Source organism: Gigantopelta aegis, chromosome 3 (genome assembly GCF_016097555.1).
Source record: "Gigantopelta aegis isolate Gae_Host chromosome 3, Gae_host_genome, whole genome shotgun sequence".
Lineage (NCBI taxonomy): Eukaryota > Metazoa > Mollusca > Gastropoda > Neomphalida > Peltospiridae > Gigantopelta > Gigantopelta aegis.
Window position 1 is genome coordinate 87,214,281 of NC_054701.1, and position 16,421 is coordinate 87,230,701.

At 37.3% G+C, this 16,421-nt stretch overlaps 1 protein-coding gene across 1 annotated transcript in view; it reads right to left on the reverse strand.

Moving 5' to 3' along the window:
- LOC121368919 (A disintegrin and metalloproteinase with thrombospondin motifs 9-like) overlaps window positions 1-16,421 on the reverse strand; it is a 129,710-nt gene that overhangs the window by 84,174 nt on the left and 29,115 nt on the right. Inside the window, exon 3 of the mRNA XM_041493678.1 lies at window positions 11,646-11,820. Coding sequence (XP_041349612.1) covers window positions 11,646-11,820 — 175 coding nt within the window. The remainder of the gene's footprint in view (window positions 1-11,645; window positions 11,821-16,421) is intronic.

Here is a 16,421-nt window from a genome sequence, read left to right on the forward strand (position 1 = left end):
TTTATGTGTTACCACATGCCTTGACAACTCAAATATTTTGAACCATGGTGACTATTATCTCTAGTCATATACATGTACAATTGGTGCTGACAGTTGAAGACTTTACTACTACTAGTATACAAATCTCTACATTTCACAACCCAATTATAAAATAAAAAAATGTCCAATGTTCTTTACTTTTATGTTTCAAAAGTTAAAATGATAATTCTGTTTAGAAAGTGATACTGTATATATAGTTGTTTGGCAACTAGTATGTTTTAATTGTAGATCTATAATGTTATGACCTTAATAGTCAGCTGTAGTGTAGATGTATTAAAATAAACGTGTCAGTTTAAATAATCTTTGTTATTTGCATAATTATATCTAACCAAAGTTTATTAAATGGCATGGAGGTTCCTAAAGTCCGAACCATGTTAGGCATGTGAGTAATTTAATTTGATCTGTATACATCACTGGTTATTCAACTCTATGTCTTTTGGAATTTAACAAACAGTTTTAAATATCAGAGAAGAAACTTGCTCAACTACATCTACTATTTTTAATTAGTGGCATGACAGCAAGGACAACAAAATAGCATCACGTGCACATTCAGAGCAAGCTGATGTAGCGCATGCCTGTCTTGAGTTCAGACACTGACACCTGCCAACTCCTCTATTCAAGACAGGAAAACATAACCTTATATTATTATACCACTGCTGGAATGAGAACTAAAATAATCCATGGATTTTCTGATGGGAATTGATCTAATTCACCTCATCTCCATAGATAATAGTAATACATCATGAGAATTGATCTAATTCCCCTCATCTCCATAGATAATAGTAATACATCATGAGAATTGATCTAATTCCCATCATCTCCATAGATAATAGTAATACATCATGAGAATTGATCTAATTCCCATCATCTCCATAGATAATAGTAATACATCATGAGAATTGATCTAATTCCCATCATCTCCATAGATAATAGTAATACATCATGAGAATTGATCTAATTTCCCTCATCTCCATAGATAATAGTAATACATCATGAGAATTGATCTAATTCCCCTCATCTCCATAGATAATAGTAATACATCATGAGAATTGATCTAATTTCCCTCATCTCCATAGATAATAGTAATACATCATGAGAATTGATCTAATTCCCCTCATCTCCATAGATAATAGTAATACATCATGAGAATTGATCTAATTCCCCTCATCTCCATAGATAATAGTAATACATCATGAGAATTGATCTAATTCCCTCATCTCCATAGATAATAGTAATACATCATGAGAATTGATCTAATTCCCTCATCTCCATAGATAATAGTAATACATCATGAGAATTGATCTAATTTCCCTCATCTCCATAGATAATAGTAATACATCATGAGAATTGATCTAATTCCCCTCATCTCCATAGATAATAGTAATACATCATGAGAATTGATCTAATTTCCCTCATCTCCATAGATAATAGTAATACATCATGAGAATGATCTAATTCCCCTCATCTCCATAGATAATAGTAATACATCATGAGAATTGATCTAATTTCCCTCATCTCCATAGATAATAGTAATACATCATGAGAATTGATCTAATTCCCCTCATCTCCATAGATAATAGTAATACATCATGAGAATTGATCTAATTTCCCTCATCTCCATAGATAATAGTAATACATCATGAGAATTGATCTAATTCCCCTCATCTCCATAGATAATAGTAATACATCATGAGAATTGATCTAATTCACCTCATCTCCATAGATAATAGTAATACATCATGAGAATTGATCTAATTCACCTCATCTCCATAGATAATAGTAATACATCATGAGAATTGATCTAATTCCCCTCATCTCCATAGATAATAGTAATACATCATGAGAAATGATCTAATTCCCCTCATCTCCATAGATAATAGTAATACATCATGAGAATTGATCTAATTCCCATCATCTCCATAGATAATAGTAATACATCATGAGAATTGGAATACATGTATTTGTTTAATCTTAATAACATTTCAGTGAATTTTTTGGCTATTTGGTACCTAAAATAACTGATTACTTTGGCACTTAGTCATGAAAGTGCATGAGAAAACCTGCTGCTGCAGGGAGGGAGTGGGGGGGGGGGGGAAGTCACTGAACTTCCCACAGATCTTTCGTTTGGGAACTCAACTCATTTGCCTTCAGCAAACTAAAAAAAATTCTTTTTAGAATTTTGTTACCTCCCCACTTTACAAAATCGTGGATCCGCCCCTGGAAGCCCATTTGTCTACTGCCACACTGTGTTTCTGCAGTACCTCGAAATGATTACAGGTAGACTTCCTGCCTGGCTGACCCACAATGACATATGTTGTTCCAGATGCCACAATAACCGATCCATGCTTCTTTCCACAGATTACCTTTCTGCCCGTTATGTGGTCTAGCCGAGCCCCGTGTGTGCCTTATTACTCTGACCTTTCCCCATCGCATTATCTCATCTAAGATGAACACAATTTGAGCTTGTTTTCGCTTCTCCAGATATGTGTTGGATTCCCAGCAAGCTCGGCTGATCCTAGTCCATTTAGCATGGGTGTTTCTGATAGTCCTTGCATACTTTGATAAACAGTCCTGGGATGAAAAGCACCTATCGGCTAACCTATATATTCCAGTTACTAAACCTGACCTCCAGCCTCACTCATACAAATCTGCACTGGTTTATGGATATGAAATTGCAGTAACAGATCATTTGGGAATATAAAATAACCATTTGTATCAGTTTGATTAAGTCATAATGTTTTATCTTGTTTAAAATGCATATTACACAACTTGTTTTGGTTTGGAAGTTGTTGGTTGTTTTTGTGGTTTTTTGTGGGGGGGTTTTACAAGTCTTTGCAGTAATAAATATTGTTTAAACTATGTATAAGTCATATTCATAATATTTTTGCAATGATAAGGTTTATAAAGTACACCTCCCTTCATAGCCATCTTTGTAGAACAGTATAATCCTGTGCATAATAACCACCTAATCATATGTGGCCATTATAAATAGATTCCATGTGTACTAAACATCTCTATAATATATACAGGCTTTTTTCCCTTCCATTTTCCTCTCACACATTTCTTCTAGATGAATGGCACTGTCAGAAAACGTTAAAACTAAAATCCATAGTATGTGCATAATACATAAAAACATCAATGACTACTGTTTGGGAAGCACTCCAGAGAGAGAGAGAATGAGAGAGACAGAGAGAGTTACTGGAAGCTTGACTTGCTCTGCACATCATTAACCATTACATTGTCAAATATGACAGCGAGGTTTTGAAGCACCAGTCTCTCACATCCAATTATTTAACAATTTATGAGGCCCAGATGAAAATGCACTTTAATATAAAAAATCTTTATTAATCTAATCAAGATGGTGGTGTCCTGACAGGAACCATTAGATCCACTGTTCAACGATGCACAGGTTAATGTGGCCTTGATGTTAACCTAATGCTTGGAAAGAATGGCCAGCTTTCAGGATTTTTTTCTTTAAAAAAACCCCTACAAATACCTTAATGGCAACCTTATGGCAAGTAATGGAATGACATAAAAAATAACATGACAAGTAATGGAAGAAGACAAAGAAACTCAGTAAGAACATCAAAGAACATTACTAATCCTAAGTAGGTGCATTAACCAATCAATCAGTGTCTGGAATATGAAAAATTGGTGATACTTTCTCTTTATACTTGTATTCATCATTTCAAAGCACCACTTTAGATAACGCCACTTGTATTGTTTCTGAGTTTATATTGATTATCTTTAACACTGCAATTCACTTGACATGCACATATGCAGGTATGAAAGGTTTCTTAATCAATTATTTCACAGCCTCCCAGTCATAGTTCAGTGCTAAACCATTTCATTTGCTTCCTGAGTTCAATTACAGTGTAAAGTTACAGTTTGTTTTGTTTAATCCCATCACTAGAGCATTGATTAACTAATCATCAGCTATTGCATGTCAGATATTTGATAAGTTGTCAATATGATAGGGAAAGCAGGGGGGTCTGGTATGTTGATGAGTTTTATGTAATATATTTTAAAAGGTGGAGTGGTCTTAGCATTACAAAACATACGTGGGGAGAGGTGGCCATAGTTTGAATTATGTAAGTGATCCCCAATAGCCGAGAGGGCAGGACGTAGCCCAGTGGTAAAGCGTTCGCTTGATGCGCGGTCCAGCCAGTGCACCACGACTGCTATATAAAAGGCCGTAGTATGTGCTATTCTGTCTGTGGGATGGTGCATATAAAATATCCCTTGCTGCTAATCAAAAAGAGTAGCCCATGAAGTCACGACAGCGGATTCCCTCTCTCTATATCTGTGTGGTCCTTAACCATATGTCTGATGCCATATAACTGTAAATAAAATGTATTGAGTGCGTCATTAAATAAAACATTTCCTTCCTTTTCAACAGTCGATGTATTTCTGGCTGGGGTGTCGTTAAACATTCATTCACACATAACTGAAGAGTCTGGTTCACTAAACTTTTGTAAGCACAGAGCCAGATGCATATGTTTCAGGGGATGGTTAAAGTTTTATTTGTTTAACGAAACCACTAGAGCACACTGCTATATTAATCATTGGCTATTGGATGTAAAACATGTGGTAATTTTTATTTATAGTCATAGAGAGGAAACCCACTACATTTTTTCCATTAGCAGCAAGGGATCATTTATATGCACCACCCCACAGACAGGATAGCACATACCATGGCCTTTGATATACCAGTCATGGTGCACTGGCTGGGATGAGAAATAGCTCAATGGGACACCGATGGAGATCTATCTAAAAACCGACTGCGCATCAAGCGAGTGCTTTACCAGTGGACTATGTCCCACTCACTTCTTCAGTGGATGGATGAAACACAGACCAACATCTGGATTTTGGTCTTTATTCTAACAAACATAACTAACTGACTGACAACTTACTGACTGACTGCCTGACTGACAACTTACTGACTGACTGCCTGACTGATTGACTGATGACTAAGATATATATTTGTACTGCTATGAAATACCAGAGAACATCTTGACTAAACGAACTCCGTGTGTATCGCTGATAACAAACAACATCATTAACAGCCTCAGTTTTTTTAAGTAACATAGTTCTTAACATTCATAAATCGTTAGAAAGGCACTGGAGCTTGTGAAATTGATCTTCTACTTATTTTAAAGCATGCATCAATGATCGCTGACAGTACGTCGCAATTAGCTATGCAAGTTTCAGAGATCACTACACAATTTTAAAACATTAAACAGTAGTTGCTAACCAATAATCAGCTGACTAGAAATATCGCTAATCAAGATTTTGAAAATAAAATATTCCCTGTGCATCTTTTTTGAGCCTAAGTCTTGCAACTTTGCGATCTCGCAGTGCAGTGCTAAAAGACTTGCAAAGAGGATGCTTTGTTGTCTAGCAGAGCCTAAGAGACCTTTGTGAATTAGGCAGTCACTAATAAAATAAGGACAACTGAAATTGATTGCTCTGGGATGTACCATGTGAGCCAAGAGTGTCATAAACAAGTTTCAGTTGGAAAAAACATTTAAATTTATTTTAAACCTGTTGTGTTTTTGAGGATATAAAAAAACAGAATACTACATTCATGTCCATTAGATACCATTTATCTTACAATTTGTTGTTTAAAAACATATGTTACTCACGTTTCTCATTAGATATGCTGATTTAAACAAATCAATGTAAGATAAATGGTATTCAATGGCCACTCATGTAGTATTCTCTATGTACCCTCTACGTACCCTCTGTGTACCCTCTGTGTGCTCTTTTACCCTTGGACCTTGTGATGCTTCTAATATCTCTGAATGAGCCAATACTAAAAACACAGATTTTGTAGCCAAAAAAACAATAAGAGGGTGTTAACAATTAATAATATCTCTGAACGAGCCAATACAAACACCTTTTTTTTAGTCAAAAGACCAACAAGAGAGTGTTGATAACTTATATCTCTGAATGAGCCAATACACAAACACAGGTTTATTAGCCAAAATACCAACAAGAGAGTGTTAACTTAAAATATCTCTGAATGAGCCAATACACAAACACAGGTTTTGTAGCCAAAAGACCAACAAGAGAGTGTTAACTTAAAATATCTCTGAATGAGCCAATACACAAACACAGGTTTTGTAGTCAAAAGACCAACAAGAGAGTGTTGATAACTTATATCTCTGAATGAGCCAATACACAAACACAGGTTTATTAGCCAAAAGACCAACAAGAGAGTGTTAACTTAAAATATCTCTGAATGAGCCAATACACAAACACAGGTTTTGTAGCCAAAAGACCAACAAGAGAGTGTTAACTGTCTGACTGATCTATCATCTGAAGCTGCCATGCTGCTCCCTATCAAACAGGCTAATGTGGTCACCCCAGGGGTCGCTGTCTCAGACATCTAGGCTATCACCTATCTACAGTCTGTGTCAGTAACCATTTTATTGCACACCTAGAAACCCTTGATTTACATCTGGAAGAATAGCTTGGCTAACATAAGCAAGTCAAAATTTGAAGATATGATAAAAGTAACAAATATTTAAAAGCAGGACTTATCCATTCATTAAAGTACACATTCACACATTTAACAACTATAGACGTTACCTTGATGTCTATTTGAATTATGAAACAGATATCTGAAAATGTGGTAATATGCTATTACCTTCTCTCTCTTAACTGGCAAAGTAAGATCATTTCAACATGATACTACTGTCTGTATTGATCCATATCTACACATATAATAATAAAAAGGGACTTTTCTAGAATACTAAAATGGAAGGTCTGATGGATATTTCTTCTTAACAACATAGAATAGAATAAGACTGGAACAACACTGAATGGGAGTCCTAAAAAGCATCTACTTGTAAAACAATACCAAAGCCTAGTACAAAAGGAATCACCAGAAAACTACCTTGGAAAAGCTAAAGCTCATCTCAATATAGCAATGGGAGGTGTAGATTCACCGTAACACTACTTTGGGAGGTCAAGCCATCACCTCAGTGACCTGCAACACTATACCAGGAGGTCAATACATCAACAGTAACATTACAATATGACATGAGGAAATTACCTGTTATATGACAATAGGAAGTCAATACATTAACTGTAACACTACAATAGGTCAATACATTAACTGTAACACTACAATAGGAGGTCAAGACATTAACTGTAACACTATAATAGAAGGTCAAGACATTAACTGTAACACTACAATAGGAGGTCAATACATTAACTGTAACACTACAATAGGTCAAGACATTAACTGTAACACTATAATAGAAGGTCAAGGCATTAACTGTAACACTACAATAGGAGGTCAATACATTAACTGTAACACTACAATAGGAGGTCAGTACATCACCTGTAACACTACAATAAGGGGCCAATATATCAACTATAACACTATAATAGGAGGTCAATACATTAACTGTAACACTACAATAGGAGGCCAAGACATTAACTGTAACACCATAATAGGAGGTCAGTACATTAACTGTAACACTACAATAGGAGGTCAATACATTAACTGTAACACTACAATAGGAGGTCAATACATTAACTGTAACACTACAATAGGAGGTCAATACATTAACTGTAACACTACAATAGAAGGTCAATACATTAACTGTAACACTAAAATAGGAGGTCAAGACATTAACTGTAACACTATTATAGAAGGTCAAGGCATTATCTGTAACACTACAATAGGAGGTCAATACATTAACTGTAACACTACAATAGGAGGTCAGTACATCACCTGTAACATTACAATAAGGGGCCAATATATCAACTATAACACTATAATAGGAGGTCAATACATTAACTGTAACACTACAATAGGAGGCCAAGACATTAACTGTAACACCATAATAGGAGGTCAGTACATTAACTGTAACACTACAATAGGAGGTCAATACATTAACTGTAACACTACAATAGAAGGTCAATACATTAACTGTAACACTACAATAGGAGGTCAAGACATTAACTGTAACACTATAATAGAAGGTCAAGGCATTAACTGTAACACTACAATAGGAGGTCAATACATTAACTGTAACACTACAATAGGAGGTCAGTACATCACCTGTAACACTACAATAAGGGGCCAATATATCAACTATAACACTATAATAGGAGGTCAATACATTAACTGTAACACTACAATAGGAGGCCAAGACATTAACTGTAACACCATAATAGGAGGTCAGTACATTAACTGTAACACTACAATAGGAGGTCAATACATTAACTGTAACACTACAATAGGAGGTCAATACATTAACTGTAACACTACAATAGGAGGTCAATACATTAACTGTAACACTACAATAGAAGGTCAATACATTAACTGTAACACTAAAATAGGAGGTCAAGACATTAACTGTAACACTATTATAGAAGGTCAAGGCATTAACTGTAACACTACAATAGGAGGTCAATACATTAACTGTAACACTACAATAGGAGGTCAGTACATCACCTGTAACACTACAATAAGGGGCCAATATATCAACTATAACACTATAATAGGAGGTCAATACATTAACTGTAACACTACAATAGGAGGCCAAGACATTAACTGTAACACCATAATAGGAGATCAGTACATTAACTGTAACACTACAATAGGAGGTCAATGCATTAACTGTAACACTACAATAGGAGGTCAGTACATTAACTGTAACACTACAATAGGATGTCAATACATTAACTGTAACACTACAATAGGAGGTCAGTACATCAGCTGTAACACTACAATAAGGGGCCAATATATCAACTATAACACTATAATAGGAGGTCAATAGATTAACTGTAACACTACAATAGGAGGCCAAGACATTAACTGTAACACCATAATAGGAGGTCAGTACATTAACTGTAACACTACAATAGGATGTCAATACATTAACTGTAACACTACAATAGGAAGTCAGTACATTAACTGTAACACTACAATAGGAGGTCAATACATTAACTGTAACACTACAATAGGAGGTCAGTACATCATCTGTAACACTACAATAAGGGGCCAATATATCAACTATAACACTATAATAGGAGGTCAATACATTAACTGTAACACTACAATAGGAGGTCAGTACATTAACTGTAACACTACAATAGCAGGTCAATACATTAACTGTAACACTACAATAGGAGGTCAGTACATCACCTGTAACACTACAATAAGGGGCCAATATATCAACTATAACACTATAATAGGAGGTCAATACATTAACTGTAACACTACAATAGGAGGCCAAGACATTAACTGTAACACCATAATAGGAGGTCAGTACATTAACTGTAACACTACAATAGGAGGTCATTACATTAACTGTAACACTACAATAGGAGGTCAGTACATTAACTGTAACACTACAATAGGAGGTCAATACATTAACTGTAACACTACAATAGGTCAGTACATCACCTGTAACACTACAACAAGGGGCCAGTATATCAACTATAACACTATAATAGGTCAAGACCGTAACTATAACACTAGAATAGGAGACCAAGACATTAACTGTATCATTATAATAGGAGGTCAAGACATCACCTGTAACACTACAATAGGAGAGTGGGGGGGGGGGGGGGGCAAAACATGAATTGTAACACTACAATAGGAGGCCAAGACATAAACTATAACACTACAATAGGAGGTCAAGACATAAACTATAACACTACAATAGGAGGCCAAGACATAAACTATAACACTACAATAGAAGGTCAAGACATAAACTATAACACTACAATAGGAGGCCAAGACATAAACTATAACACTACAACAGAAGGTCAAGACATCACCTGTAACACTACAATAGGAGAGTGGGGGGGCAAAACATGAATTGTAACACTACAATAGGAGGCCAAGACATAAACTATAACACTACAATAGGAGGTCAAGACATAAACTATAACACTACAATAGGAGGCCAAGACATAAACTATAACACTACAATAGAAGGTCAAGACATCACCTGTAACACTACAATGGGGGCCAAGACATCAACAAACACTGGAATGGGAGGTCAATGTTTCACCTGTATCACTAGACAGAGAGGTATAAAACTTTGCTGTAACACTACAATGGGAGGTCAATACATCACCTGCAACACTACAATGGGAGGTCAATACATCACCTGCAACATTGCAATGGGAGGTCAATACATCACCTGCAACATTGCAATGGGAGGACACTTGGGTAAATTTTCACCTGTAACACTATAGAGAGGCATGAAACTCACCTGTAACACTACAATGGGAGGTCCGTTGTTGGTGAGTCCTAAAAAGCATCTACTTGTAAAACAATACCAAAGCCTAGTACAAAAGGAATCACCAGAAAACTACCTTGGAAAAGCTAAAGCTCATCTCAATATAGCAATGGGAGGTGTAGATTCACCTTAAACCTACTTTGGGAGGTCAAGTCATCACCTCAGTGACCTGCAACACTATACCAGGAGGTCAATACATCAACAGTAACATTACAATATGACATGAGGAAATTACCTGTTATATGACAATAGGAAGTCAATACATTAACTGTAACACTACAATAGGAGGTCAGTACATTAACTGTAACACTACAATAGGAGGTCAATACATTAACTGTAACACTACAATAGGAGGTCAATACATTAACTGTAACACTACAATAGGAGGTCACTACATCATCTGTAACACTACAATAAGGGGCCAATATATCAACTATAACACTATAATAGGAGGTCAGTACATTAACTGTAACACTACAATAGGAGGTCATTACATTAACTGTAACACTACAATAGGAGGTCAGTACATTAACTGTAACACTACAATAGGAGGTCAGTACATTAACTGTAACACTACAATAGGTCAGTACATCACATGTAACACTACAACAAGGGGCCAATATATCAACTATAACACTATAATAGGTCAAGACCTTAACTATAATACTACAATAGGAGACCAAGACATTAACTGTATCATTATAATAGGAGGTCAAGACATCACCTGTAACACTACAATAGGAGGGGGGGGGGGGGGCAAAACATGAATTGTAACACTACAATAGGAGGCCAAGACATAAACTATAACACTACAATAGGAGGTCAAGACATAAACTATAACGCTACAATAGGAGGTCAAGACATTAACTGTATCATTATAATAGGAGGTCAAGACATCACCTGTAACACTACAATAGGAGGGGGGCAAAACATGAATTGTAACACTACAATAGGAGGCCAAGACATAAACTATAACACTACAATAGGAGGTCAAGACATAAACTATAACACTACAATAGGAGGCCAAGACATAAACTATAACACTACAATAGGAGGTCAAGACATCACCTGTAACACTACAATGGGGGCCAAGACATCAACAAACACTGGAATGGGAGGTCAATGTTTCACCTGTATCACTAGACAGAGAGGTATAAAACTTTGCTGTAACACTACAATGGGAGGTCAATACATCACCTGTAACACTACAATGGGAGGTCAATACATCACCTGCAACATTGCAATGGGAGGTCAATACATCACCTGCAACATTGCAATGGGAGGACACTTGGGTAAATTTTCACCTGTATCACTATAGAGAGGCATGAAACTCACCTGTAACACTACAATGGGAGGTCCGTTGTTGGTGAGTGGCTGCCTCCTCCATATCATGATAGATGACTGGATGTCTACGAATGATATGTGGTTGATGTTCCGGGAATGATGATGATAAGTTCTTGGATGAAGGTTGGATGAAGTATTTTTCATGTGGTAGATGTATGACTCCGCTCTGTAACAAAACAAAAACACCATATAAGTGGAAATTGTGTAAATGTTGCTGTGTCATCATGGAAGTACTTGTAACATCATAACAGTGTAGTTCTGACATCACTAAAATCGGCAGGCTCACTTAAAGAGATGGGGTGTGCAAAAAAAGACCAATATAGGTCAACACAATCCTTTGTTTTACAATATTTTTACCTTTAGCTATTGTATGTCCACTTTTCTCTGGAAATACTGTGTACCATCTGATCACCTTTTCACTATATACTTTGACCAAGGTTCACTATACAGACTGACAGGAAGCCGAAAAGTATTGGTAAGGCCCATTTTGATTTCACCTTTATAAAAGATGTCAGATAATGCTCCCCACCAATGTGTTATTTTTTTAACATGCTTTTTGCTACATTCTGGGCAGTTTGAAGCAGATATTTATAAGTTACAGTGACAGAGTTTGATAAAATTCAATCAGGATTAACAAGAACAAAGAAATAGGTTTGTTTTTAGAATTAGAGATCAGGGGCCTAATTCACTAAACTCTCGCAACTTTGTGATCTCGCAGTGCAATGCAAAAAGACTTGCAAAGAGGATGCTTTGTTGTCTAGCAGAACCTAAGAGTGCTTTGTGAATTAGGCCCCAGGTCTTGGTGTATAGAATGGTTGTGGTGTATAGAACGGTCTTGGTGTATAGAATGGTCTTGGTATGTAGAATGGTACAAAATGATGGTCTTGGTGTATAGAATGGTCTTGGTGTATAGAACGGTCTTAGTGTATAAAATGGTCTTGGTGTGTAGAATGGTACAAAATGATGGTCTTGGTGTATAGAATGGTCTTGGTGTATAGAATGGTCCGGTCTTGGTGTATAGAATGGTCTTGGTGTATAGAATGGTCCGGTCTTGGTGTATAGAATGGTCTTGGTATATAGAACGGTCTTGGTGTATAGAATGGTCCGGTCTTGGTGTGTAAAACAGTCTTGGTGTGTAGAACGGTCTTGGTATAGTATAGAATGGTACAGAATGGTCTTGGTGTATAGAATAGTAGCAAGATTCGTTCTTTCTGGACAACTTATACATTATAGCACTGATTATAAAAGTGGCTGAAGTCATCAACATTATAACAATTCCTTATGCCAGTTTGTAGGCTCAAAATCACAGACTGCAATAATTTGATCTGATGCTTAAAAAATAATGGTTGCCCATTTTGTACTTGCCTGGCATGGACAATAATTATCATAATTACTCTGATTGAAGACACACCTGTTGTATTAACTGGTTTTCAAATCAGCTGTCTTGAAAACAGCACTATTAACCTGCCCTAACTTCAGAGTGATGCTAACATTCGGTATCCGACTCCTTACTGTTGTTATGCAGTTTAATGTGGTTTAATGCAAAGTGTATATAGCAGAGGTTTTCCTGCTCAGTCTGGCTGAACTCAGTTCTGGGAAAGATATCTACCTAGTCTTCTCTCCCCCCCCCCCCCCCCCCCCCCCCCGTTATATCGATATAAAGATGGAACCTCGCCCTAACACCAACTCATAACCAATATAACACTAAGCCTATACCCTAACATGTTACCTCTAATGGGGTAATCACAATCACATTTTAAAAATGTATATATATATATATATATATATATATATATATATATATATATATATATATATAAAGTAAATCTTTTTTGCCTCACATGGGTGAGCATAGACCCTTTCAGTTTCTAGGATCATAAAATGTTTTACTAGTGTTAATTTCATTAGATCGCTTTCGCTTTGCATCACATCCGTGCAGTCAATCAGATATCTTAAAATCGATCTTCTACATTTGTGATATTGCTGTGATGCGACATGTGCCATTTCCCCTTCCCAATAGAGGACTAAAATGTATTTTTTGGGAGGTGGGTTTGTTTTGTCCAACTGTGTATAAATTATAAAGATAAGAATCTGGCTCTCCCCTCTCCACCACCACCACTAGACTGTGCTCCCACCTGAACTAGAGATTATACCATCCTCAGTGGCGTAGCGACGGGGAGGAGCACAGTCCATCTCCCCCCCCCCCCCCCATCCGTCCAATCAAAACCTTTTTACTGTATTAAATTTTATAAAATCATACATACATACATACATACATACAGTGTGGGTTGACCCCACAATATGGGTTGCCATCCTCCTAAAATCCTGGCTCCTTGACACACACCACACACTCACATTCTGGATATCGTTCTTAGGGCCTGTGATGCCAAAAATCTGTTCTCTTCAATGAGTATATACAAAACATACACTATACTACTGTACGTGTGTTCTGTCCGTACTACACGCTGTGATATTCGCACACGGCTATCAGTAGCCTACGAAGTATTTTATTGCTATAAATATGTGTGAACAAAACGCGCGTGCTTTATGAAATACATTTACGACACACCATAAATGTTTTATCTCCTTTTACCAGATCTAATATTAATTTCAAGGAACATGTGTGGCCAAGCGTGATTGAAAACTGAAGTAAATGGCTTAAGATTCTGCACATATATATGTCGTAAAGTAGGCATTAACGGACTACTTTCTGTCAGGAATTTGCCAAGTTGTTTATTTTATGTTCGTATCGAGTGCACAGAGTTGGAGGTGAAAACGTTACACAAACCGATAGATAAAGATAGATAAGATAGATAAGATTTATTGCATTTAAACATTCCACATGGGAACAGAGTGCACAAAATAACATTAGAAAGTTGCAATATCAACAAACAATTAATGACTATATTTTTACATACATATATACATATATACATATACATGTATGTTACTACTACAGTCTATTCATTATATTGGAAAACCAACTTGCAAATAACACCTATGTTGGCTGGGTTCTGATTTTTCATAATAAAAATAAACTGTGTTTATAAGCCTATGAAATTTTATGATCCTAGAAACTGAAATTCATAAGCCGATGAAATTCACTTATTTTGTCGCGCGTTTGAGCAAGGGGAATGTTTTGAGAGTCGACCCCCTTTTCCCGCTGAATCTAAAACAGTTTCCCAATATATTCTCCGGGGAAGTATTAGAAACTTCGCTCACTACAGTCCCACTGGGAACGCCTTTTTTCATACTATGGAACACTGGCGTAGGAATGTGCCAAAAACGTGTGTGGGTGGGGGTTTGCACACGCACACATATTTCTGCACATGCATCTGTTCGTTCGGTGTTTTGACGTGTGCGCTGTGCCTCCCCCCCCCCCCCCCCCCCTCTCTCTCTCTCTCTCTCTCTCTCTCTCTCTCTCTCTCTCTCTCTCTCTCTCTCTCTCTCTCTCTCTCTCTCTCTCTCTCTCTATCTCTCCTAACACGGCTAACAGACAGTGTAGTCTTCCACTCCCTCACCCAAATTATAAAATCCTGGGCCCCTATATTTTAAGCTATCTTAGCGCTGAAATATCGTAAAACCGTCGTAGGCTATGGCATGCGTCGTTGTGACGCCATAGCTTATGACGGTTTTACGACATCGTAGCGCTAAGATAGCTTTGAAAATCTGTATGCTGGCTACGTCAATGGACTGGCCGACAATAGTTTAGGAGAGCAGGACTCCACAGACCTCAGTAGATAGGGCCTAATTATGTTGAGTGTGGCAGACTCTGAACTGCTTACTTTTAATTCCCCTTTACATCTGTACAGCAGAATGTGTTTCCTGATGTACTATCTATTGAGTGCACCTCGTTATTGGACGTTCTACCAACTTACTGCATGTTGTTCTCCGCGGGGGAAGGTACACGCGTCCACATCCCCAGCACGTGCAACGAAGCGCGGAGTTGCCGGCTCACACATGGTAGTCGTTTGCCATAGATCACCCAACTCTAAAGCACACTGGCCTCAGATCTGACAGCAGGTGGTCGGATCGTGCAGTAATACCTTCTTCTGTTTTGTTTTCAATCGCGCATTTTTTTTATATAAACACACCGATCACGGACCACATGCCCCGGTACACGCTCGCCCAGGTAGGACCACACCTGAGTTTAATTGCAAATTATCACCGACCTCGGTAACATGCTAGTGGTTATAAGCCATAGGCTGTCAGGATGGTCGGTGCTGGATTCGTATTCATGACCAGTAACATGTCCAGAAGCCTTAGCAAATCACGAACAATTGGACTGGTACCATCGTCTTCTATCATATCATATTCATTTAACGTCAGGCGCAAAAACAAGTCTTAAAGCTAGATTCATACTTCACCGCCGACTCTTTGTCAGCGAGTAGTTGACTCACCCAGTCCTGCTTCTGTTCAAACCTAATCCTAATTTTTCAGTCACTTCAGTATGATTTTAACACAGTTCATATTAAATTTTAGTGCGTGTTCGTTTAACGCTTTTTAGTTAACCTAATAAAAAAATTAATTTCAGTTGCGCGTGAGGTCGACAATCAAAGTATGAATTGACCTTTAGCGAGCGACTACGATCCCCTCCTGGGCATGCCTCTGATTCAAGCCATCACAAGTATACAACACGGTGAGGAAATGCAACACCAACACACTGACTTGTCTTTCAATAACTACTAACAATTAACCTTACGTCTTCAACACAAACAAAATACCTGGTGTATGTATGCGTGTGTGCGCGCGTGCGTGTGTGCGTGC